At 47.8% G+C, this 26392-nt stretch overlaps 2 protein-coding genes across 2 annotated transcripts; one reads left to right on the top strand and one right to left on the bottom strand.

Moving 5' to 3' along the window:
• Nucleotides 1-211: 211 nt before the first annotated feature.
• LOC126528516 (probable G-protein coupled receptor Mth-like 2) lies at nt 212-1225 on the bottom strand. The gene has a single exon (XM_050176388.2). The coding sequence runs from the start codon at nt 1223-1225 to the stop codon at nt 212-214; it is 1014 nt and encodes a 337-aa protein (XP_050032345.2).
• Nucleotides 1226-14015: 12790 nt separating this feature from the next.
• On the top strand, nt 14016-25088 carry LOC126528514 (uncharacterized). Its single transcript, XM_072284619.1, has 4 exons — nt 14016-16360; nt 18211-18370; nt 20478-20631; nt 24622-25088. The coding sequence occupies exons 1-4, from the start codon at nt 15766-15768 to the stop codon at nt 24934-24936; spliced, it is 1224 nt and encodes a 407-aa protein (XP_072140720.1). The 5' UTR covers nt 14016-15765; the 3' UTR covers nt 24937-25088.
• Nucleotides 25089-26392: the final 1304 nt, after the last annotated feature.

Here is a 26392-nt window from a genome sequence, read left to right as displayed (position 1 = left end):
CGTCTGTCAAGATGCTACATAAACGCTTTTAATTAGGGCAACAGGCGATTGCCGGCTTCCCGGCTTTGCCAAAATTACTTCGATGACCATACACTGATCCTTTCAAATCAATTAGACTGGAGTAGAAATTCATTGCAGTTGGTCCTAACTTAGAACGAAAACAGTGCGTGAGCGGGCTGTGGGCAAGTGCGCTTGTGGGCAATGGTTTTCCTCAACGACGCCAAAAGTGGCGGTAGTCCTGGAAGATTAAAAACAAGTACACACCCTGTAAACCCACCAGCGCATTGACCACGGTGTCCAATGCTTTTGACTGTACAAAGGTAGCGAGAAACGCGACGGGCCATGGGGAACCCATGATAAGCGCGAGTCGCAGAAATAACGTCGCGTGGGTGCGTTCGCGCGTGGTCCTTGTGTCCTCGGCTGCGCTGAGCGCGAGAGATGCAGTTCCAATGTAGGACGCCGTCATGAAGTAGAAGATCAGGCAGGACAGCAGTAGGACGAACGCGGGCGCCAGAAAGTAGAGCACCAGGCCCCAGAACGTGCCTATCCAGCAAGTGAGACTGCCGTAACTGGGCGAAAGGAAGCTTCCCGATGCTGCCCCGTCGACGGCCATGGCTGCGGAGACGATTGCCAGAGGCGCGCCCCAAGAGAAGATGCCGTACGCGACCAACGTACTGTCGCGGTTGGACGAGACCTTGAGGACAGTGAGACATCTGTAGACGTCGAAGGACAGCGCGCACGTCCAACACAAGGTTGACAGAATGCCGTAGTGAACAAGCACGGCGCTGGCGACGCAGGCGGCAGCCGAAAGATCCACGAAGTTCGTGGCTACGAACACGGCGTGGGTAACGAGCAGCGTTAGGGAGAGGCAAAGCGTACACTTGGACGTGAAACCACGCGATTCCCGGAACGCGCAGTAGACGAAGATCTTGAGGGCGAGGCAGGACATGGAGAAGGACAGGCACACGAGAGTAACGTAGTTTTCGACGCCGAAACCCTCAGGCGACCACGGCTCGCTCGTCGCTTCGGCAAGCTGCGTCTCAGACGTGCGCTTCTCACTGATGCTCGAATTCAGGTGTTCCTCTCGTAGGTCGGCGCTGCGTGGGATGTAGCAGCGACCGTCGTAGAAGGCGCGGCAGGTCGGCGTGGTCGTCACGGGCTTAAATAGGGCCGCCAAGCCACCAACCCCTCTATTGGTACCCTTGTTACTTTCCAAATACGACATCGGTCCGCATGATAATCTCGACGTGTTAGCCCCGTTGCACGTTGCGCAGTACACGTTCTTGTACACCGTCCCGTGGTCGATGTCCCTGACTGGCGCGTAATGCGTCTCACATTTGCGAGAAACCACTTCGGAAACTTCTCGGCTGCATGTGTCTTTTGCGCCATCGTCCGTGCAAGGCCGCAGATGGCTTGCTCGTTTAGTGGAGGCAGGGTCAGGGAGAAGAAGACTAACAGCTTCATTTCTGCCGGGCTTGGTATCCCAGAAGGCGCCGTCGAAGCGGTCGTTGTTACACAGTGCGCAGAAGCCATTTCTGGAAGAAATAAATGAAAGGCAAATCTTGGTTGAAAACATACACTGCTAAATTATGCGCAGAGCAAAAAGAGAACCAGGTGAAAGCAGGTGAAAGCAGGAGACAACGTTTCGACAAGTGGACCTGTCTTCTTCAAGGCCAGGTTATGCGCAGGTTCACAGTGTGTGCAGGCTAACATTATTCGGAAGTAAAAGAATAGGGAAACCATCGTGCGATTTATGTTTATGGCAGCATCTATTTGTTTTAGTTCTGTGCAATAACTCAGTGCGGCTAGATATCTTTTTTTTGTGTGCTTTGTACCTACGACATCCCTATAGAAAGAAGTGGATTGCATATACCTACACATAAGAGAGGGAAATAAAACGAACTAAGAGTACGTGCATTGACAACAGTCATCACCAAAAAATAACAACAAATATAAAGAAAAGTTGCACAGATAGAGACTAACGAACTGCAGTAAAAAACCCTATAGGTGCAAATTTTTCCTGCCGATTGAGAGTATAGACTGATCACATTTATTGTCCCTTCAGAATCACGCAAACCGCATGGCTGCTGAACGAATTAGTAATAATGATCAATGATCAAGTTTTGTCCTGTTTACGGAACGTGGACTCAATGTGAGGACTCTTTACAGAAACACACAATATGAAAATAAAAGCGAGTATTTCATGCCTAGCGTGCTTGGAAAGCACCTGTCTAGACCCTTGAAATATATTGTTACGTATGGCTAAATTCAGAGCGCGAACTACTGGGACACAAGCTAAGGCACAAGAAAAGATAGGACACGGCGATACTTGCAACAGAAAGTTTTTGGGAAAGGTTATAGACTTTATGAACCCGACATGTCCTACGTCATCAAACGTCATAAAAAGAGCAGGTAACGAAAGCATGTCTGTTATTCGGTGTTAGCACGCCAAAATCTGCCACGTATTAAGTCGCATTAAGAAAAGATATTTCAGTGTCATGAAGCGCTATAGAAGCATGACTGATACACCCTGCCCCCTTTTTCTTTATATCGTGGGGCTCTACAATTTCTCTTGATACTCTATCTTTGTGCTTATACAGGATCGATGCATTTCTAAACTGGGGTGTGCATTTACCTGGTGAATTTCAGCCTCTTGCATTGCGAGCTGCGTGTGCGCAAACGGTTTCGTGGAATTCAAATGCTCCCTTAGCCTAATCTTAAGACATCGTCGGGTTTGGCCCACATATGTTTTGCCACACGAGGAAGGCACAGAATGCACCATTGAATTTGAGCGTGTAACAAAACTGTTTGCTTGATTCACACTGCAACCGAACCGATTACTTGCATCTGTAGTGTAGCTACTCGATTTTTCCCTACGCCTGCTCTTGGCTGAACAAATGATGGAGAGCTTGTCCTTCGCCGAGAAAACAACATTCATGCCATAACGTGGCGCTATCTTCAACCTATGCGACAGGCAGTTGATAGCTTGTAGTCCCACTAGTGCGCGCTCGGAATTTAACCATACTTCCATACTTCCATGTGGGTTTAAACGTGGGCTGACCCCGGAGCAATGTCACAGCTCCGCGAACCCTCATAGCATTAGCTACTACAGCACAGGAATGAGTGTCCACAACAGCATATCCCAGCAGGCCTACCGAAAATCTGGCGTGTTTCTTTAACTCAACCTGCGATTGTATTTACCTCCTTTATTTTACATTATGCTGTGCCAAGCATGAATCAAAGCGTAAGAAATGCATGAACATCACGTGTTGTTCACCGTAATGGCTTTCGTATTGTAAAGGAAAAGTGCCTCTCCGTAATATCACAAGCTCATCCAAATGAACTGCGGGAATTCAAGCCTATGCGAGTAATCTTGTGCTATTGGACACCCTCCTACCGCTTCTGAAACAGTACGAATGCAAAGATATGAAAAGAGAGAAAATCTTACACTCTAATAACCTTTGATACAGTAAGTATGAGAGCCGCGTGATTTGCTTTTAATAATGAATAGCACATCAATGTGCTCAATTTCGCACTGTCTTTCTGTGTCCATGTATTTCAAATGCAGGTGACCCAAGACATTAATACCTATTGGAAAAAAAGGTTAGAGGTCAACTGCCTTTAATAAAGGAGCAATGAACAGGCGCGGTTGCTCTAAAATAACCCAATGGTATCGTTCTTGCTTGCTTTATATACGTATGCTGAGCAGGTTATAACATGCAAACAAGTGCTTCCTATAGAAAGATGTTGTAAGCGACCATTCTCACTTACTTTACCTGTACGTGACGTCACGGTCTGTTGTGACCGGAATACCGTAGAATATTTCTTGAAACAGGTCAGGTTCTTCACATGCCTTTCGGACGTGGTCGCGGGGCCATGAGGAAGGGCATCCGACGACCATTTGAAGAGAAAACCGTCCAGAAGTCTCTGAACGCAACGAAACGGTGCCGGACCGAGGGTCGTACTCAAACTGTCGCCCAGTCGCCAGAGCTTCCAAGCTTACGCAAGACGTCCGTGGTAGCTCCGCGGTCGAAATTTCAGGACCCTCTGCGACGCTCCAGCAACAGTCCCCGTAGACCACGCAGTCGGGGGCGCAGGAGCACGTCATCACGTAAATGTCCGGGCGAAGACAGGTGGCGAGCTCTTCAGAACACCCATGCAAGTACGCGGGACACTGCAAGAACGACCAAAAATCGGGGTCTGGAGGGTCCTGCTCAGCACTCATTAACAGGTTCGACGGCAAGTTACAATAGTTCTCCAGGTATTCATCATCGGTAGCCATGCTTGGCTCGGCCAAAATATCCCCATGCCATAAGCCGTTGAGGTTAAGCAGCCACGTTGATTCGTGCGCCGACTCGGGCAGTGCGAATGTTCCGACCGAGATCAGCCATGCGAGGTGTGCGCAGAAGATCTTCATCGTGGGTCTTGGAAATGAATGATGCCTGGTCGAGGATTCGCACACCCCCTTTTCTGCCGGAATCAAACAGTTTCGTTGATAAAGGGCACGGCCCGATGACGGAACAGGGCGGAGGGGCGACAACGAAAGCTTTTACTGACGTAGATTACTCGACAAAGATAAGATGATTGATCGGAACAATCTCTCGTTCGAGAAACAGAGTCTGTACACGTAAGCGATGTCGGAATGTCACTTTACGCAAGGTCCGACGTTAGGTCATTTCTCGTCGTTGCTTTTCGTGGTACCGAGAGCGTTAACTCAGACAAAAAAAAAAAAAAAAAACGCAGAATCTGGCGCCGACAAACACGGCTAGTGACGGGCACGCCCGCTTCTCGCGAGGGAAATAGACGCGCGTAAGGTTGACGGAAGTTAAAAAGAACACGTATTTAATAACGTGAGAAAAATCCAGATGATGAACTAACGGCAAGAAGTTCGATTGTTACCTATAATCATGCATTTAATGGAGTTCAATGCTGTGCTCACTAACAACTAAGGTGTCTGTTGGGGCACATAATTTACAGCATCAACATGACCCGCCATGAATTAAAATGCTCATTCAAGAGTTGCTGCGCTCATTGCGATCTACTGGACTGCTCAAACATATGAAATACAAAATGCCCAACGCGGACGCATTTTGATTCTAGGAAGAAGATGAGCCATACTGGTTCGCAGAGGTCGTTCTCCACTGTCGCTAAAAAGAACTCTTTCACTATATATGTTATCCCTGTCCACCGAAGTGGACTCTCCTTTTAAGTAAAGCTGAGAACGCATCACTTGGAGGAGTGACTGAATTATAGTTTTGGGAAGTGAAACCAACGATAGGGTTATGAGGAGGAACGTAGGGCTGCGCAGCGGATGACTGCAGTTTAATTTTGACTGCCTCCGATTTCTTAGCATGCACTCGAGGCTCCATGATCTGGAGCTCCACTACCAATGGAATGCTGTAGCCGAGGTCTGGAGTCGAACCCGCGTGCCGGTGCTCTGCAACAGAAGGCTGCTGTGCTACGGCGGCGCGCAGAACAAATCGGGTCACCAGGGAAACAGCACTGAATCGACGTTATGCGCAATCCTTATACGAGTGGTTGAATGTTTATCAGCGTGGCGCCAGAAGGACGATAAAGGGGCGAAGTAGACAGAGCGAGACTCTACAAAGGTCACCGGGTTATGCATTCGAAGTCTTTTTGACACATCCGGCATCAATGCTTCGCCGGTGTTCGTTCAGATAGCGAGAGTCACATATAGGCGCAGTAATGAGCCGTAGAACATGGAGGCTATGCGCAGTTGCTCTGAAGCCATGGGAGCGACGTGCTATGGCTAACGGATTAATAGGGCGAGAGAAATTTCAAGTTCATCGTGGTCCCTGCAATGTGATTAGCAAGATAAATGAAAGCACAAACCAAGAGCTGCAAATATAATGCAAGAGACTATGGAGATGTTACCAGTTGTCGCCTGAGCCCCTTCATCATCATCGTCATCGATTATGCGGAAACCTGCATCATGGCCGCCCTTCATGCCCGGGAAAGACTCTGAGAAACCTGCAATCTGGCGCAGCTGCTCACATAAAAAAAAATTGGTTAAATGAAATCTTGAAGTTTTTTGTGCCAAAATCACGATCTGAATATGAGGCACGCCGTAGTGGGAGGATTCCGGAAATTTGGACCACCTGTGGTTCATTAATGCGCACCTAAATTTAAGTACACATTTAAATTTAAGGTGTTTTCGCCCCCATCTAAATGCGTCCGCCGTGGCCCAGATTCGATCCCACAACCTCTGGCTTAGCAGCCGAACACCATAGCCACTAAGCAACCACGGCGGGTACTCACATCAACCCGCCATCCTCCAGCATGAGCATACAAATCATGATAAGGCTATAGAGCTACGCAGTTTATTGTGCCGCGAAGTCGAACCGATCAGATTCTGGGCTTCTGCGTGCCGCAACCACGTTATCAATATGAGGCACGCGTTTCTAGGCGACTCCTGTTTAGTTTCAAACACTTGAAGTTCTTTAACGCCCGGCCAATGCCCGATACACGGACGTTTTCACATTTCGCCCCAATCGAAATAGGCCGTCGCGACCGGGATTTCAACCCGCGATCTCGTGCTCAGCAGCGAAACGTGAAAGTCAATACGCCACTACGCCGGGTGGTTGAAGTCGGACTAAGTATAATTCTCAACTCAGTGAACCTGGTATAGCTAATTTTCTTGATCGCTTCCCTTTTGTAAACAACATGTCTTATAAAAAAAATTCTTAAGCTATTTCGTGGTGTAGAGCATGTTCCATACGGAGCGAATTTCTTCACTCTGGAAGTACAACTTCCGTCGCATGCGACGAATATCGCAGGCCCTTACCCCCCCCCCCCTCTCCTCCCCTCTACGACTTCGACCTGCCGGTTGGTCGCAGGTTGCATCGATCCCTGTGATCAGTGTGATTTATGGACGTCAATGTAAAAAAAAAAAGAATACATAAGTGGAGAGAAGATCCGTCGAAATTACGCCGAGACCTGTGTTGTGGTTCGTTTCGGTTATGGTAGGTTGCTGGGGAATGTCTGTTTTTCAACGAAAGCAGAGAAATGCAACTAACCGAGTGAAGCCGTTGATCGCGTGAGCGGTACGTGCCATCAGCACTGACACGCGAACAAGGAAGACAAAAAGTCGTAGCTCAGCTTCGGTTTTGTGGTTTCTATGCCTTATCTTGATACGCTACGTCGCTAATCAAGCGACGTTTTTCTTTCTTGTCTTTTTTGTACATTTGCTTCGGATGCTGATATTACGTACTTTTGCGTGCATTTCAGTTATTCACACGCGAGCCGAGTTGCAAATACTACGAAGTGTCCCTCTCAAAAAAAAAAAAAAAAGAACATGGCCTCTGAATGCGGTCACAATTTTCTGCTTTCTCGCGTGCGTTCTCGATATAGGCAAATTGACACCATTGTCGCGCGGTGTGCTTTTACGACCATGAAAACGGAACAATTTACAAAAGTATATATGCGCAACTGCGATCAAATGCTGTGTCGAGGGAATGTGACATGACAGCATATAATATCCGACGATGCAAAGTCGAGACACAGGCGCGGCCATTTATTTGCACGATAGTAGTTCTAGCGCATTTTTTTTTCCCGGTGAATTAAGCGCCTCATTTCCAGGTTTGTTACTTCCGCAGCCAGACGCGATTGCTTATCAAGCTCTCGAAGATAACGTGCAATCCATATATCGTAATGACTTTTGTGCAATAGCATATTCAACGATTTGCCTATCAATAATCAGCATCGTCAATTTGTTTTCCATGCACTAATACACGATAAGAATAATTTCAACAGTTTTATTTCTTTTTTTATGTATCCTTTCTTTTTTTCCCACAGAAACCGAAAAGGCCTTTGCGTGACACATGGAGCACAGTCACAGCGTAAGATGGAGGAGGGTCTCCATAGGAGACGGTCGTAAACTGATCGAACACGGTAACTGCAAGTAGTAAGTATATTGAAAGTCGTGTTTCTTGTTAACCTTATTTGTTAACCTCCAAGCTTCTCCCCATGTGGTAACACCTGCAAAATGCAATAATTGTGCCATTTTCTTTTTCAACGACAGTAGTAAGCGCCCAGTCAGGATGTAGCAATGCGTGCCGTAGGCGCTCCAAGCCATTTTTATTCTTCGGTAAGTTCCCTTCTCATGGTCAAGGTCCCGTGTGAGTGAATGACCTAGATTATCTTGTACATACAATATGTACAAGCTGAAACTGCAGGTTGTAACAAATTAAAGAAAACGACACTTCGCAAAGAAATACTAAACTGCCACGCATAACCAGGAAACATTACAATGCTCACGAAATTATATACGATTCTTGACACTTCCAATAGACTGCACGCTTTTGCAGTTGAATCGTTTGGTACAGCACCAATATTTTGCCCAATGACAGTGGCCGTTTATTAAGAGCACAAAACTTATCTCGTAAATTATCTTTCTTTATATGCTGAACATGAATACTGCAGTGCAACCAGTGGTATTCATCTTTTCCCGATTCGGAACAAGAGCCCACCGCACTTCCGGCTTTTCTTAATCTATGTAGAGATGATTTTGCGTACGCAATGCCTAAACTTAATCTGTGTGTTACTGCTGCGAGAGAACGTGTAACCGTTATTGGAATATTGGACCGCATTTCTTTGTCAGTCCGAAATAAAACAGAGTTTCGACCACCATTTTCAAACCAAATATCCAGATAATCGGAATGAAAGTCGACGTAAACTGTTACGTGCATCGTTATTTGAGAGGTGTATCGAAGGAATCCCATTTTCAGTAAGCGCCACATGTGCTAAGCCGTCGGCCTCTGTGTTGCCTGGATTGCCACAGATTAGAGATCCGCTGAAATTAAACTTGATATTGCAAGTATGTCACCTTAGTGTTTTTTTTTAATCTTTTGTACTTCCGGTACTAGAGCATCATCACATTTTTGTCGTGCTCGTTGAATTAATGCTCAATGAAAGCGCTCGTGGGTCACTCAGGATCACCCATTTCAGTGGGTGTGATTGTGAGCGCTTGAATTTCCAAGCAGACATTGCGGCATAAACGTCTGCTGTCGTAGAGGTAGGAACGCTTGATTTTAACGTTCTGTTCTCTCGTAGAGGGTATGCAGAATGCAGACGGCGGACTTTCAATTAGACACGAGCCATCTGTATGAAACAGAACGCAACCCCTGTAGGTATAGTGGATCAGCGACTGCATTAATTGCTTCATAGTTATTTCCGATGGGTCCTATTTGCAAGAGCTGCTTCTGGGTTGATAACAGCCATGGGGGGTACTCAGCTACAGCTGACCAAAACTTATTCCAGTGGATAATGATGCTGCATTCTCGTATCGTCGCGTGTACATATACTCCATTTGTGTTTCATTTCCGAAGAAGTCGGGTGACGGGCATACTGTGTTGCCAGATGAAAGTTTTGGCAGCCCGTCTTCACAAGTCTCAGGGATCTAAATGAAGATTGGCGTGCCTATGCAATTACTAAAGCACCTACCGTCGCACGTGGTACTCCAAGACATATACGCAAATTTCTGGCCAGAAGGCGGCCAAGATAAGGAACGGGATAGATTGTGAAGGACAGGGGCAGAATGCGCTACTCGCCTTATGTTTGCGCAGTGGACGATTATTGATGATGATGTTAACAGCCCACTTATTTCCCGCAATGCGCCTTAGAAATTTTGTCGACGCGTTAATGTTCCGTTTTATGTATTTTATTTGTGCTGCCCATGTTAGACCCTCTCAAGGACAACACCCAAGAACTTTTGTTGATGAACAAGACTCGGAGCTTTCCCATCAATCACTAAAGTTTTTCATGAGTTTTATTAGGTTCGCGCCGGCTTATACAGACTAACTGCTGCGAAACTGTAGATAAAGTAAAAAACGTCGTTTTCGGCAGCGCGGCAGCCAGAAAGTACAAGAAGGACGACCCTGGATGGTACTCGACCTGTCTCGCGGCCAGCTCAGCTTCCAGGCTTACGCAAGAAGTTCGGGGTAGTACTGCGGTCGCCATTTCAAGAGGCTCGACGATGTTCCATCAGCAGTCCTCGTAAACCACACAGTTGGGGGCGCAAGAGCACGTGATCACGTAAATGTCCGGGCGACGACAGGTGATGAGCTGTTCAGGACGTCCATGCAAGTCTGCGGGGCACTGTAGGAGCGACCGAAAGACGTGGTCTGGAAGGTCCAGGTAAGAATTCCTGGGCAGTTTCCAAGACAAGGAGCAAGAATCCTCGCAGCACTCATCATTGATAGTAATTAATGCTTGAGTCGGCCAATGGGTTCTCATGGTTGAATGGTTGAAGCCAAGCAGCCTCGCTAATTCAAGCGTCGATTCAGGCAATGCGAACCTTCTGGCTGAGGCAAACCATGCGAGGTAGGCGTAAAGAACAATCATCGTGGGTTTTCGAAGTGGTCGAAGCCTAGTCGAGGATTCGTTATCCCCCGTCACTGCTGGAGTCGAACAGGCATATTGGTCTCGATTCAAAAGGACACAGCTTTGTGACAGCACAGCGATGAGAGGAGACAGCGAGCGCTTCTGTTGACGCACATTGGCTGGTGAAGATAAGATGGTTCATCCGAAGAGCCTTCCTCTCGGGAAACAGGATCTGTATACACGAAAAATATTGACATGGCAATATATACGCAAGCTGCAACGCCGTGCCGCTGTCTGTCGCTGCTTTTCGTGGTGGCGAAAGTGTTAAGCCAAATAAAAATGTTACGAGCAATCTGTCACCGGCAAATCGCTTGGGAGGGGGGCGGGGGGAGGGCACCCTCTTTTCCGTGATTCTAGAGATGCGCCGCAGTTTCTCCAGATCTTAAAATAAAATGCGGCTTTAATAAAGAAGGGAGAATCAAGACGAAAAGAAGAAAGACTCAAAATCGTTTGTAGTCGTGTATTTGGTGCAGTTAAACCTTGCGTTCGCATGTGACTCCAGTCTCTGCGGGCACACATAACTTAGAAAATTGACGCCGCCCATAGTGATGCCAGAAGGTCATGCAGGCGTTGCTGTGCTGTTTACGATTTACTGGAGAAGCTGCTCGCACTTATATCGTTCAAGATATGTTTAGAAACAGTCCTGGAATAGCAACTGGCAATGAAGCCATCAAAATTTGGAGAAATGAACTGTTTTTAACTGAAATGCAAAAATCAAGTAGAATGAGGCCCAAATTCGGAATAAGCGAGGAACACGATAACTTGCGGTTGGTGGGAGACGAACCCACAACATTTGCAAAAAGCGTGTGATAATTTGCCAGTTGAGCCACAGTAGCGGCTGTACCTGTGTCGGAATTTGTTTGTGTGTGCTAGAGCTAGTCACGGGAGTGTTAGGCACCGCCACTCTTGATCATCGTGGTTAAATTTTAAAAAATTATTTCTACCCCCACCATATTAGGGTAGAAAACTTGATACTTATAGCTGATTAACCTCTCCGCATTTCCTCTGCCGATACTTTTTTTCTCTTTTAACTCATTTGCAGAGCATGGTTTCGAATGAATCTGTTTTTAAGGAATATCGCAATACGATACATAGGGCTTGCCTGTATAGGCGGTCTGCATCCTACCAAAGTTTTGTGGTGCTGTTCGATATTGTCTAATCCGTCCGGAATCGCGGTTAGATCTCAAATCAAAAAAGAATACATTATGGGTTCGTATGCGCCAAAACCACGGTTTTATACTGAGGCACGCCGTAGTGGAAAACTCCGAAATAATGTGGATCATCAGTAGTCCTTTAACAAGCACCCAATGCGCGGTACATTGTCGTTCTTTCGCGGCTTGATCTGTGGTACGGCAAATCGCACGGGGTTCGTGACTGTCTTACCGCCCACAGTCAAAGAAACCTTTAGAGAATACGCGGAAATATTACCATCTTGAGCGTTTTGGACTTCGCGGAATCCTAAAAGTCGTCGTACTTCCCGCAGTTGTTTTTGTGGAATGACTGATTTTGAGGATACTCTTTCGAACTCGCATGACGACTGCAGCACGTATCGTAGTCCCGCTCGTGGTAAGAAAAAGTATAGTACACATAGCAGCACATCCGCCGTTGTGCGAAATAACTTCCAAACTACAATATGCAATCGTGCAGTCGAAAGTGAACCATGCAGTGATCGAAAAAGTTTACGCAAACTATACTGACGGTGAGCTATACATAAAGATGGAACAATGGTGAATTTCATTGGAGAAAATTAGATGTACGTATGCCCGCATAGGTGGTCCTCGATTGCCCGTAAAAAAATATCATTTCACTATATATGATACCGGAGTCCGCCAAATTTCGCCATCCATTTGAATGAAATGACGACGCAGCAGACGAATGAATGGCTGAAGTATCGATTTAAGAACCGAAAGCAACATCAGGGCTTTCAGAAGCGAAGTACAAGATTCGAGTTTAATTTTGACAGCCTGGAGTTTCATAGCGCGCACCCATAGCTCAGTTGATCAGGATTTCGTGCTCGACCCCCCCCCCCCCCGGATTGTGGCATGCTGAGACCTTGAGTAAAGCCCGCGTTTGCATACTCTGCAGCAGAAAGCCATTGAGCCCAGAATCGGGCCGCTAAAAGCGCCCTGCAGGTGCTCGCCGGGCTGGAGCCGCTTATCGCAGCTCTTTAAACGCTATAAATCTTTTGTTTGGCGCTTCTGCTGCTCACGCAGGGTAGGCCCGCACACCAACTTCGTCCTAGCGCCTCTAAGTTCACTTGAATTGGTCACTACTGACTAGATACGGAGCCCGAAAGTGGCTTCATGAATGAGCTTTCTGAAGGTTTATTATCAGAATGTTGAACTTGCTTTCGCCGTTGCGTATCCCTCTCTCTATTCATCATCTAGTCTATTCACCATCTAGTCATCATTATCCCTCATCACACTTTTATGTCCTCGTTCCCCTCCCTCCTGCGTAGAGTAGCAGGCTAGAGCGCGTTAGCTGAGGCCGACCTGTCTGCGTTCATTCAAATAAATTATCAATCTCATTGAGCCTCCAGGTAGTCCGCTGGATCGATCACCATGGGAGACAGAACTGGGTCGATGCTATGCGCAATCGATACGCAAGTGGTTGGAAATTTATGAGCGCGATACCCAGAAAACTGATAACAGAGAAAGATACATAGGTTGTACAAATGTCGCCGGGTTGTGCTTTACGAAGCCTTTTGGCACCGCCGACATCAAAGGTTCGCCGGTGGTCGTCCAGATAGGGAAAGGGTTGTCGAAAATGGCGGTGTAAACACGCGATGACTAGCGGAATGACAGTGAGACCGTACTTTGTCGCAAGTTCGCGGTCGTGGCGGAGGGCGGCAAGCAGGTGGGAAAGCGGGTCTAATTACACCAGCCAGATGGCGCCACGGCGCTGCGCAGCGTTACATTGCGAGATATAAGAAGGAAGAAGGAGCATGTGCTTGCTGCTGTGACGAGAGTAGGAAAACGATGGAGTATAGGTTTTATTAGAATGCGAAGTTATCTGCCCAGCGGTCGATTTAGGCACCACTGGCCTCCTTGAAGCCCTCGGGTTCACCGACAGCAGGGGAAAAGTAAACATGTCCGCAGTAAAGATTAGTAAGCGGCGATTGGAAGATTGGTGGAAGAAAAGGAGGGAAACTACAAACAACCGAGGGGTGCAAAAACAAAGTTCACAATAGGAGTCCAGAAAGTTTAGTTATGGGAATTCATCATTTTTTCCTTCTTTTTCTTTTTTAACATAGGTAGGTCATTAGGCAATATGATAACAAGAGCTTGGTGGCGCAGCCCATTACCCCGTTCTAGAGGGGATGCTCATAGCATCCATCCATCCATCCATCCATCCATCCATCCATCCATCCACCCGCCGTGGTTGCTCAGTGGCTATGGTGTTGGGCTGCTGAGCACGAGGTCGCGGGATCGAATCCCGGCCGCGGCGGCCGCATTTCGATGGGGGCGAAATGCGAAAACACCCGTGTGCTTAGATTTAGGTGCACGTTAAAGAACCCCAGGTGGTCAAAATTTCCGGAGTCCTCCACTACGGCGTGCCTCATAATCAGAAAGTGGTTTTGGCACGTAAAACCCCAAATATTATTATCCATCCATCCATCCATCCATCGTTGACCAATGTTAAATGCTGCGGCGTCAACTGTTGGGGGTAATTAGACACACTTTACCGCCTAGACGTCTTCCCTCTAGGCATAGCAGGGTCACAACGAGCAACCGATCTCAATAATACCGATAAAAGATCTCTTGCACTTCGTCCTCGCAGTAAAATGAGCCTACGCGATGGCTGGTTTCACCATTTATTTGTTGCAGTGGCGATGGGACGCGCGTAACACGGGCAAGTTAAAATCTAAGTGAGCGGCCTCGGCCATGCCAAGTCATTGCGCAGTCGTGGTAACCGGTAGTAGCCGTCCGGTAAGCACACCGGTGCCCAGTATATTCCGCGCATGCGCAGGTGTGACAGCCGTTACCGGCAACGACAAGGCAGTAACGCTGCGCTAAGACTGTCTAATATCTCATTCGCTAGCACCCGTATTGTTTCTAACGCATCGCGCTAAATGCCGCAGTGGCCATGCTTAAACCGGCAAACCTATTTTGGCCCAAATTGACAAATATTTACCAGAATTCTCCTCTCGTTCGATCAATGAAACTGGGGCTGCATCCAGCATTCGGAGGGGATAGGAGACGTTAATGCGATTAGCAATGTTTCTTGTGACGGATGTGTATTTGGTGTTGAGTTTTTATGTGTTATGATGATTGTTATAAGGATTATTGTGATGATTATTGTGATGGTGGTAACGAGACAGAGATCGAGTTGTGATATGTGCAAGTGTAGAGTCTTTATTAAAGAACTTAACAAGGCGCGTGGAGTGGCTGAGTTTTGTGCAGCGCTTACCCTTTTTTTTTCTTTTTTCATTGAACAGCGGCGCATACCCCGATGCACACACATTAAGGCCCAACTTTGTGTGAAAGAACGCCACATACCCAGAGACATAGTGATACCCAGTACATACCGAGTGATACATACCCGGTGACCTATCGGCACATGCCCCGTTCCCCATAACCAATGCTTCTGTCTTTCCTCAAAACTATTTCCTTCATATTATCATTGTCAATAATGAGCTCGCAGGCAAGGCTACCTGCTCTGCTCCCAAAAGCATCCGAACGCTTATCGTGATATTCCCGACGACTAACGTGGCAAGCTCATTCGCACAACAAGCCCCTCTAATGTTCGTCTAGTTTCTTAGCTATCATAACCATCTGCACCTCTCTTTCTCTTCTTTCAGCAGCACATTGGGATCATTTGGCTGCTGTAAAAAAAAATGAAAGCTGTGTTTAAAAAAAAGAAAAAGAAGCCGGCATCGGCGTAAATGTTCCTGTCTTACTTTCCTTTAGAGCTTCTACGCGGTCCTACAGCTGCCGGAATGTTTGCATGTGATTCTGCGATTTTATTCCTCACTCGCACTGCCTACCTTTCTAGAAAGTAATTGTATTTTATTGTTTCAATTACCGTGTTAGGACTGGCGTTACTAAAATAGCTTAACAGTCGGACATTTCAATAACACGCATGTGCTCCAGATTATTCGTTTTCTTCATTTACTTCGCATATTACCCACATTTTTTTTTTTTTTTTTGCAAACCAACCGATCGTTACTCCATCCCCAACGTTGTCTGTCTGCCACGTCAAGCTAAATTATTAAAATGAAATCAGTCACGTTTGTGCGAAGGCAACAGCTAGAAAAAACAACAGCATCAGCAGCAGCGAGAACGGCAGCAACAACACCAACCACGACGACAACGCCGACAATTAGGCACGTGCAACAAGACTTAAAAGAAGAAGAAAAACAATATGGTGAACAAGCCGCAAGGTCTTCCCAAAGGAGGCCTCACGAAAGACGGCACCGTCTCGAAAAAGGGAGCCGTTTCGCCACAACCGCTGCGGCCCCGACCAACTCGCCGTGGCGAAGCTCTCACACCACCAGTTGAACCCCGAGACGGGGTCGGCGCCGCCGACCACCCACCACCGAAACCAAGTAGTCGCCGCATCTCGAACAGACCCGGCCGCGAGTCGCCGCAACTGGCTGCTTCGCCTGCGAGCAAGCCGTACTCACAGGCGCCCGCACAGTTTTCGCTGAAGACGACGGGAGGAATGGGCTCGCCGAAGACCGGAGGACCTCAGGCGGCGAAACTCGGTGCTTCGCCCGAAGAAACCGGCTTCGCTCGGACGCTGTCCGCGTCACCCAGGCCTCGCGCCTCGTCCAAACCTGGTGCATCACCGACGCTCGTCGGCTCTCCAGCGGCCATCGTTTCACCGCAGCGGAGTGGCTCTCTGTCACCAGTGAGGTCACCAGCGAGGTCACCACCGGAGCTTGGTAATCCCGCGAAGGCTGGGCCATCGCCAAAATCCAGCGCCGCTCCGGCACCTATCGTCTCGCCACTTCCAGGTAATTTGTTCTGCATCGGAGGGGGGGGGGGGCGAAGAGAAGTGGTCGCATGTGAAGAAATTGTGTAACTGAAGGCAACTACGAACGGTGCGCCGTTGGTCTCATTTGCGTTTTGAAGCGAAGCTTTTCATGCCTTTTATAGCAATGAACTTTAACCGACTGACTGGTGCATCTGTTACATAAAACCACGAATGAATAAAGGGAAATCAGACATCCACCCGTTCATAGCAATTGCTACAAAGGAAACCCATACGGGTTCCTCGAAAGGAAAGCCTCATAGTTGAAGAATAATTCGTCCTGATCCGGGACTCGAACCCGGGACCACGGCCTTTCCGGAGCAGCCGCTCTACCATCTTTGCTAACCAGGCGGCTAGCAGATGGCGGGGCGAAGTCGAATTTGTCGACAACACGAAGCAAAAGCACGTGTTTGTCGGCAAGTGTTGTCGATAAATTCGACTTCGCCCTGCCATCTGCTAGCCGCCTGGTTAGCTCAGACGGTAGAGCGGCTGCCCCGGAAAGGCGGTGGTCCCGGGTTCGAGTCCCGGACCAGGACGAATTTTTCTTCAAATATGAGGCTTTCCTTTCGAGGAACCCGTATGTGTTTCCTTTGTAGCAATTGCTATGAACGGGTGGATGTCTGATTTCCCTTTATTCATTACTTCTCTCCACCTTGCGGGTTTCCGCAGAACTACTACGTCATAAAACCATGAAGTAACGAAAACAACCACCGCTGCCCTAGCGGTACCTGCCGGGGAATGTAAATTTCTTCGTTAGATATCGGGGTCTTCGTAAGATCAGGTTTCGTTATATCGAGTTTTAACTGTATATCTAAACACATGCAACATTAAATTAATAATAAAGGTGCGCGTGATACTGAACGACTTCGGGGATTTGCTTAATTTCGTTTTTTTTTTATTTTACTGTTGCCCATTTGTGTCTGTGTGTGTCTTCTCTTTGCCCTCTTGCTTGTGACATACAGAGCTAACAGTTAGAGGTTAAGAGGCCGTACGCATCTCATCTGCTACTCCTTATTCACTAATTCAAACAAGTTCAACGCCATTCAGATTCCATCACTGAGTTCAATATGTCTGCGTCTTTCCTCCCTTTTTTTTCTCCTCTTATTGGACGACTTATGTTCTTTTTATCGCTGGATTTATGCGGCGCTGCCAGCGCTGATAAGCATCAAACAGGTGACGACTTAAGCGCAAACTACCAATTGGAAGTTCGCAGGGGAAAGAATTACGTGGTTTTAAGTACCAAAACAACTTTCTGATTATGAGGCACGCCGTAATGGATGACTCCGGAAAATTCGACCACCCGGGATTCTTTAACGTGCACCTATATCTAAGTACTCGGGTGTTTTCGCCTTTCGCCCCTATCTAAATGCGGCCGCCGTGACCGAAATTCGATCCCGCGACCTCGTGCCCAGCAGCCCAACACCATAGCCACTGAACAACCACGGCGGGTTTTACAGGGGAACGCACTGAAGCGGCACATATTCGGTGGAAATTTTAGGTCGTAGTCTACGCACAGCTATATTGCAATCGTTTAACCCGAACTCACGCGGGCGTTCTTGCACCCCCTTCACATACGCATGTGACCACCCACGCCGGGATTCGAAGTCGCGACCTCGCGCTAATCACCAGAACGCCACCTCCACTGAGTCACTACGGCAGGTATACCCCTTTACAGCCGTGCTATACCTGACAGTGTAAATATCACCTCCATCGCTCCATATCTGTTTGCAGAACATGGATCTTGTGTTTGGGCTATAGAAGGTACATAATGCCATGGTATTCATTGACATCGCCATAGCTGACGTCGTGCTTATTGAGACACATTCCGCGCAGCGGAAGCCAGTCCCCCATCGACTCCAGTGAGCTCGCGATCAGTGGAGGGGATCGACATCCGTGGCGCCGCTCCGAGCTACAGCGCTCCCAAGTTGCAACGTCGCGAAGTCGCCGGTGGGAAAGGAGGACCTAGCGCACCGCCGGCACCCAGTTCACCTAGGTGGCTATGTGTAACCGCACTTCGCAAAACTTTGCCACTTAGAGAACGCCTCGGAAAAAAAGGAAACTAAGCCTATAGCACGATCAGCCACCCTTTCTGATATCGTAACGCCGTACTCATTCGGTTTTGCCAAATTAACGAAAGTTCAAGTAATAGACGGTAAATTATGCTTGTGTTGCGAAGAACCCATATATGCATCAATGAATCAGTCGATGAAAGAATTTAAAAACTTCTGTGTGTCAGACACAGTTTGAAAAAAGGACCATTGATTGATTGATTGATTGATTGATTGATTGATTGATTGATTGATTGATTGATTGATTGATTGATTGATTGATTGATTGATTGATTGATTGAGTTCAATGTCCCAGAGGAACACAGGATCAATGAGAGATGCAATGGTGGAGAGATCCCTAATAATTTCGACCGCCTATAGTTCTCTTCTGTGCGCAGTAGGGTTTCTAAACTCCGCCCTCATTGGACAGGAATCGAACCCTCGACGTCTTGCTCATTGGCACAACCTATTAGAATCTTAGCAATAGCGGCGGATAACAAAATCTATCCTAAGAGAAATACGAATTGCGCAGCCCTTCCAAGCAGTGCATGACGGGTAAATAGAGTGAGAACTTTACTAGGCAGGCCGTTGTGCAAATGTATTGTCTTCCGTTATTTCATATTACGCCTAGAGTAGTGTTTAGGGTGGCATGTTTGTAATAGTTATACTGCGGAAATTAACAGCAAGTAAAACACAAACCGAAACAGGCGCAAGACATATGCGACACTACTTCTCCTCAGAAGCCTGCGCTTTCTTCGGTGTTATTTGTGTTGTTTTTTCTTGCAATTTTTTATGTCATCAGCACTGTGAACCGATTCGCACGTCAGCACATTTCTTTAAGGTTCGACGTGTAGCAATTCCCGACGCCAGCCGATTTCCAATTCTTTCACTTTCACGTTGATTAGCACTTTTCAGTGCACCAGATCTACACGAAAGGGGCACATCCCTTATCTTGCAAGAGCTTAACTGACTTATATCTCGTGCGATTTGTTCAGGTTGCTGTTTCTTCTATGTATTTCCTATACGCCTGACAGGTTGTCCATGAGCGCAATATGCTGAAGGAACACCAGGGCTGGTTTCTCGGCACGCAGAGTCATTGTAAGGAGAAGCCCACTTCAGTAATTATTGTTGTTTTTTCGGTATAGTCCTCACGCGCACGAATAATACAAGGTGTAAAGACAAGCGCTACCGTGGTTGGCAATTTAATGATGGCACATTCTTGCATCAGTCAGTAATCTCCTCCTAAGCAACCATGCACAATTGTGCTTAGACTGTAACTGGTTAAAGACCTGACATATCAAGAAAATGCTTTAAATGGAGGTTATATGTTTACGCAGTTGGCCATTTATCGGCATTCATTGGTTGGCGTTGCTAAGCATTCATTTTACGTACGATAACCTCTGTGTGTGAAGTACGCGCGCACATGTAAATAGAAAAGAACAGAAGATCTGAGAATGTTGTAGAAGTAGTCGGCAACGTTACATCGATTTGAAAGGTTCTACAAGGCGATGGCGACTGTCCAATAAATCGAAAACAGTTGTGTCAGTTCGACTAGTGTTTCTGTGTACACGATCATAGGTTAAACGTTGGCGACGCAATGCATAGTGCGCTCGATGCATGCTCAATGCTGGATCCGCGTGACTGTAGCGTTAAGTATAATTGTAATAGCGTCAACATTGTGTTTGTGGAATGCATCTCAAAGGAAGCAGATGTTCGTAACGTAATGTGCAAGTGAGTGTGCGGTTAGTCGGAGGAGAATAAAGGAAGTTCCAGCTCTTAGTACAGTCCCTACTATTCAAATACTTGCAAAGCGCCTAGCTCATCCCCTTGTGCAACTGCTTAAGGTGTTCGAGCGAAATCTGTAGCATTTAAGCAAAGGAACAACTCTTAGTCCAGATTCTGCAGGGGGGCATATTTGTACGAGAGCTCGGTAGACAAGCGGAAGCATAGTGGTATAGGTGAGGGTGAATCGCGCAGGTGGGAAAGTTTCCTCGCGAAACTTTTGCACATGCCGTGTATACTTATGAAACTCGTATGATTTCCACTGTGCAGGGATCCGGCGAGGCCAATTCCGCGGGGCGACGCCAAAGCGACGTCGCCAGCCGAAGAGTTCAAAGCCAGCCGCCGGGAGACCCGTTCTCCATCTGTGCAGCCGAGGTGGCCCACACCAACGGGAAGCGAAATATATTCCCCACTCGTCAGTTACGTAAGTCGGCTATCCCGCACGCAACGGTTCTCACGTGATGCCGCAGCATTTTGACATTAAAATGACACGTTGATGGAGAGAGCAAAATAGCGCGTTTCATAAACGAGACCCAGAACCGGCATTGAAGGCGACAGCAGCTGAAAGCTCGACGCTAGAGTAGCTGAGTGCGATGCGCGTTGCAGGAGCGATGAAAGTCATCAGAGAGATGTGTGCAAGCAGCGCACCGTCGGCTATGGCCCCGATTTGCGCGACTATAGCGCGGTCACGGCGTTCATGTCCTCATTTCAGGGATCCTCCGCCAGGTACTACCTCTGGTGGTGTTGCACGTAACTGGGTACGCTGAGCTGCTAGGCGTTTATGCAGGGTGTTTTCACGAAAGATGCGTAACGGGTTCTGGGAAACGCGGTTAAGCAAGGCGTCCGAGGCTTAGAAATCAGAAATATATTGACTGAAATCGTCCAACGTTTCCCTGGCCACGGCATAATTAACACCAATCGCTAACAATGCATTAAGGAATCTATAAACACAAACAGGAGCGTTCTGACGCGTTCGCAATATTGTAGTTATTGCGATATCAATTATATGGACACTCCGGGCGCACTTGTGCCGTCGCCGTCGCTGTGAGGTTCCGTATAAAGTATCAAGGCGATAAGATCGTCGCCGCGCGCCGTATGCTGCATCTGCGAAGGAAAGCGTGCGTGGAACGGAGGAAGCGCACCGCCTTCCGTCGCGCGCAAAGCTTCGTGGGTAAGCCGGAAGGGGGCGCGCAGTACTCCGGACAGGCGCTCGTGCTTGGCCGGGCCGCCCTATCTTGAAAGCCACCTGCGGCGGGTACAGAGTCCGCGCTGCGCTGTGTTCTCGCGATTTAGTTCGCGTCGATGCGAGCAGCAGCACGAAGGTCAATTCGCTCGCTGCTGCTGCCGCGTTTCCTCGGTGCAGCGTTCTGACAGCGAGTTTCCGCGGTCATCGAGCGAGATGTGTTCCCGTTTTCTTCTGCGCGCGTGACAACATGCTCGTTAAGTTAGTTAGTATGCCTGTATTTACAAGTTTGTACGGTCAATAAAGCTGCTATGCTTACTTCGCATAGCTATTCACTAATTTACTATCGCAATCTATGCTTCTTCACCTTTCGGGCGAAACTGCGACTTCTTAAATAAACATTTCAGTGCCTTTAATACCTGACCGCTTGAGAGCAAAACAGAACAAAGTATCAAAATTGTTGCCGACTGCGTCTTTGTCTTTAACTTGTTTTTTTTATAGTAGTGAAGTGTGGGCTATTTGGTACTTATTTATAATAATAGCCATGGCGGGACACTAATATAGATAGAAAGATGTATATGATGTGAAGCACAAGTGCCTGCGCTGCTTGCACTGTACATTCCGTACATTTTGAAGATGGAGCGTGTAATGATGGAGATGCCTCTTTATGTCTGCTTTTATTTCACATCATCGACTAAAGTTAAGTGCTTTCGCGTGTTCGAGCACTGCAGTGGGTCAGGGATCACGGTAATTGTCGTAAGGCGCGAGCTGGCACGAACGAAGGCGACCGTACGCTGGCCTATGCTGCCTAATGCCATGTCCACTCGCCGTGTCCTAAACAGGGACACGGGGAGTCCCCTAGGGGACTCGCCGTGTCCCTGTTTGCCACAGCTGTTTGCCACCAAAAACTAAGCAAGCACCCTTCGATTCCAAAAGCAAAGAACAATCGTAAGAGGGCCGCTCGAAGAACACCCAAACTTCTGCGCAGGTGACATGAAGAGTAAAAGATATCTACAACGCGATTCTTTTTCCGCGAGACAGACAAAAATGAGCGAGAAGGGGTGTTGCGATGCTCAAAGTTTTCTAGAAGCCTAGGAGACCCTCACGACGTTGTCACTCCGTCACACTCTCTAATTCCGCATTAACGCCATTTTGAGCCAATCGGGGAGGCTGTAGCAGCCATCTGGGTCAATCAAAGCTGACAGAGTGTTCATGGGGAAGGCCGAAAAAACAGTCCCGCGCAGTACGCTCCTCGTACATAAGGCGTTTCAACGGTGGCAATACTTTGTGTGGCTGTATTGCTTCAAAGTGATAATCGCCTCACCATCAACAGTCATTGTAAGAGGGTTTCTGCCGAACATTCTTTCTAAGCTCAATAACAAACAATTATATTAAATACCTTTAAATACTGATCCTGAATGCACTGCACTTAGATTACTGCGGAGGCGTATAGACGTGGTTTAATTATAATCTTGCCGTCAGGCTTCAACAAACATCCCAGAAACATTCCACACATTTATTTATTTTCGACCTGCGATCACAGTCAACGAAAAGCGCACGCGAAGCCCATACCCAATAGAGCCAGATGACAAGCAAATCCAGGACACAGCATCAAACTGTCAGGCAGCAGGAAATTACGTCTCGGTATTTCTCTCTGGAGAAGGCAAGCCGGATTTCGCCATTACAGACGTGAAGAGAGGGCGACCTCGTCCACTTGCACGTGATTGCTCCTTTCGGTAATTAACCAGGCTATTCTAAAGGGGTGACCCTGCTCTTTGAAGGGGGAAATATTGGGCCGAATATCTTTTCGCGCTCCTTTGCTCCAGGTTGATGCGTGACATTTATTCTTGCTTGACTGAATGCCTGTACCATATCTGGATCGATTTAGCCTTTGCCACAATCACCATGAACATGTCGCGAAGTGTTTGTCTTCTTCCTTTTTTTTCAGCATTTCTGGTGGCGTCGCAGTTTTAGAGTGACGGTATCTTTTGTTTTATTAACCCCATCGTAATATTTATTTTTGTTCGAGAGGATACAATATTATAGAGTGCAACAATCCTGAAATTTGAAAATATTATTATAGAAATTTTCAACAAGTAATAATTTGCCCGGGCTGCTACTATGGTTTCCTAATTTTTTAAAATTGCATGCTATAACGTTGATTCGGATTAGTTCTGAGCATTCATTCTCCTAGCATTGCACTCTGATAGTTCCGCGTCATTTTAGTTGTCACTCTTTAATAGACCATATGTAACTCCACAAGAAAACTGAATGTACATGTATAATTGGAATATTGAAGTACACAGGCTCATCTAGTTTCATCAAAATCTTCCCAAGCAATAAAAAAGAATATTTAAAGCGCAGGGTTCCCCCTTTGATTAAAAAATGGGTTTCTCGCATTCGTAAAGTGCCAGTCGATGAAAAAGCACCGACATTGAAACGGATTCTATCCTTGAGCTGTCTTCGGGTCTCACGACGATATCTCAGGACTGTGGCAGTATCCTAACAAATCCTGCCAATTTTTTTTTCGCCCTGTTTACAAGGACCTTTCCGAGTATTGTAGCTGTATAAATTTATAAGCACGAGTTCACTCTTCTCTTGAGGTTCTTACTTGTACGACCGCCACCTCTGACCCCGCCCCCCCCTTTTCCTCGCCACCTCAGTAAATGCTTCCACAAAGCATGTGAAAGCAAGTACGAGCATTTTAGTAGTTGCGTCTTCGATATTTCAAGTGTCTTCGGTGTTCAAGTTCATTCACCACCACTTTAGTCCTCATGATCAACGCCTCTCTTTCATGTCTCTCTTACTCCCATTGCCCTTCCCGAATGCTCAGTAGCAGGTCAGAACATTGACTCAGGCCAACCTCTCAGCTTTTATGTCATAATAAAGTTCTCTCTCTCCTTTTCTCCCTCTTTCCCTCTCTCCCATTCTCTCTGTCCGTCTCTCTCTCTCCTTCCCTCTCTCCCACTCTCCTCCCTCCTCTCTCCTTCCCTCTCTCCTCTTTCCCTCTCTCCTCTCTCCTTCTCTCTCTCATCTCTCTTTCTCTCTGTCGTTCTCTCTTTCTCCTTCTCTCCCTCTCTTCTTCCCTCTCTCCCACTCTCCTCCCTCCTCTGTCCTTCCCTCTTTCCTCTTTCCCTCTCTCCTCTCTCCTCTCTCTCCTTCTCTCTCTTTCTCTCTGTCGTTCTCTCTTTCTCTTTCTCTCTCTCTCTCTCTCTGTGCATGTGCAAATAGCAAGAACCCCGTCGCAGCAAGGCGATTGGTGATCCTGCTCGTGCGCCTGGGTTGCGGAACCGTCGCCGGCCACTGACCTTGATTCTGTTCGTGGGCTCGTGCACCATCGTGGTCGCCATCCTCGTGCTGATCATCACCGTGCAGATAATGAAGCATCAGAAGGTCCGTGAGACGGTGTTCAGCGCCACGAGCAATACGGTGTCCGAGAGCGTCGCACGACGCGTCGCTAAGCAGGATACGACACGACACGGGCCTTCAAGCGAGATGCGACGCGATGATTCACCCCTTCCCCAGCGTTTCATGTTCGACGAGTGAGAATCGCCTGGGAGCAACACGTTTACTTTTTTTCTTTTTTCGCCACTCTTTGATGGCCGCGTCTTTTGATCGACGGCCTCGGATCCCTTTGTCGAAACCGATATGCCCTTCGGTCCTGACGCGACCGAAGAAACGAAAGATTTTTATCCGTTGGACGTTTGATTGATTCATTATTGATTAGTGAATAAGTGAAAAGAAAACGTTCGGCAGCACGTTACACTCTTGTAACACGTCAAGGTGAAAGCCAGCTGCGCACTGAATGGGTAATGCATTTAAGTTATACGATCGGAGAAGTCGAACTTCTTGCAAGACATAACGAGCCGCAGTGTGAATTACACGTGGGGCGCTTTTAGGTCTACCTCCTCAACGAGACGTGCGAGCGCTTTTTGCCCTACCTAAAGGTGCAGCGTGCTTGTCGCTAGTAAGTGTCACAAATGTATAAAACGTCGAACACAGTTACGTTGCATCCAGCCGCGGCAGGAGAAAGCAGCACTCGATGTCGAACGCCTTGCCCCCGCCGCTTCGCGCGTCGCACCTCGTTTCTCGCTTGGCGATTATCCGAGGTCGTGGAGTACTTCCGAGGCCTACCGCGCAATCCGCTAGGCCCCGGGCAAGCGTCCTCCATCGCCGTCTGTCCAGCTTCGTAGGCGAATGTCGTCACAAGCGCCGCCGCCGCCGCAACCGTGTGGCGTCAGCGACGCAACACCCGTTTTTAAAGCGAAAGCTTTACTGGCCGCGAACTTGCGATTTCGCCGTGGCCGTGCTCCGAGGGGGCACATCGCGTCGCACCGCGTTCCTCGTCACACCATGGTCTCACCGCGTTCCTCGTCGTTGCGCTCGCCTCCGCTCGCTTCGCCAGCTGCGTCGCATGCCTGATATCGTGTTGGAGGATTGAAAAGGAGAGCTCGCGTGCGCCGCAACCACACATGAGGCGGCAGTGTATAGTCGGCGACAATTCTAATAAGCAGGAGGAGGCCTGGAATCGACATCGGAACGAGATGAACAGGAAACGAATCGCCCAGGAAACAGACGAACAGCGTGCCGAACGACTGGCTAAACGCCGCGACATAGCTACACAACCAGACTAACCGGGACTTGCAATCAAGATTAACCAAGGCTAACCATGCTATGCCTTAGCTTTCGCTACGTATATCCTGGCATAGCCAAGCTAAGCCACTATCAACTTTTTTCTGTCTGCGCGCCCTTCTTTTCTTTCGCAAAGGGTAGAGCCACATATCGTCATCGTCACCGCTCCCGCCATTACCACCCTCCTCATCATCATCGTCGTCGTCGGCGGATAACTGTGCTACATAGGCTACATAATTTCTACATAAGCGCCCTTATAGGCATGAATGGCTCAACGTACACATGACGAAACGACTACGATGCAGAAAATTGAGCACGCCAGCAGCGACGTCACTATTCCAGTGGCGGGAATCTAATTATTGGTATCTAA

Source organism: Dermacentor andersoni, chromosome 9 (genome assembly GCF_023375885.2).
Source record: "Dermacentor andersoni chromosome 9, qqDerAnde1_hic_scaffold, whole genome shotgun sequence".
In the NCBI taxonomy this organism is placed as follows: domain Eukaryota; kingdom Metazoa; phylum Arthropoda; class Arachnida; order Ixodida; family Ixodidae; genus Dermacentor; species Dermacentor andersoni.
Note: the sequence above shows the minus strand (reverse complement) of the source record. Positions and strands in the feature narration are given on the sequence as shown.

Excerpts from the sequence above, each read along its gene's own strand:
- LOC126528516 (XM_050176388.2), bottom strand. The coding sequence starts at position 1,225 with ATGTCGTATTTGGAAAGTAACAAGGGTACCAATAGAGGGGTTGGTGGC.
- LOC126528514 (XM_072284619.1), top strand. The coding sequence starts at position 15,766 with ATGGTGAACAAGCCGCAAGGTCTTCCCAAAGGAGGCCTCACGAAAGAC. Across the intron at positions 16,361-18,210 it reads TATCGTCTCGCCACTTCCAG|CGGAAGCCAGTCCCCCATCG; the intron begins GTAATTTGTTCT and ends CATTCCGCGCAG. Across the intron at positions 18,371-20,477 it reads CCGGCACCCAGTTCACCTAG|GGATCCGGCGAGGCCAATTC; the intron begins GTGGCTATGTGT and ends TCCACTGTGCAG.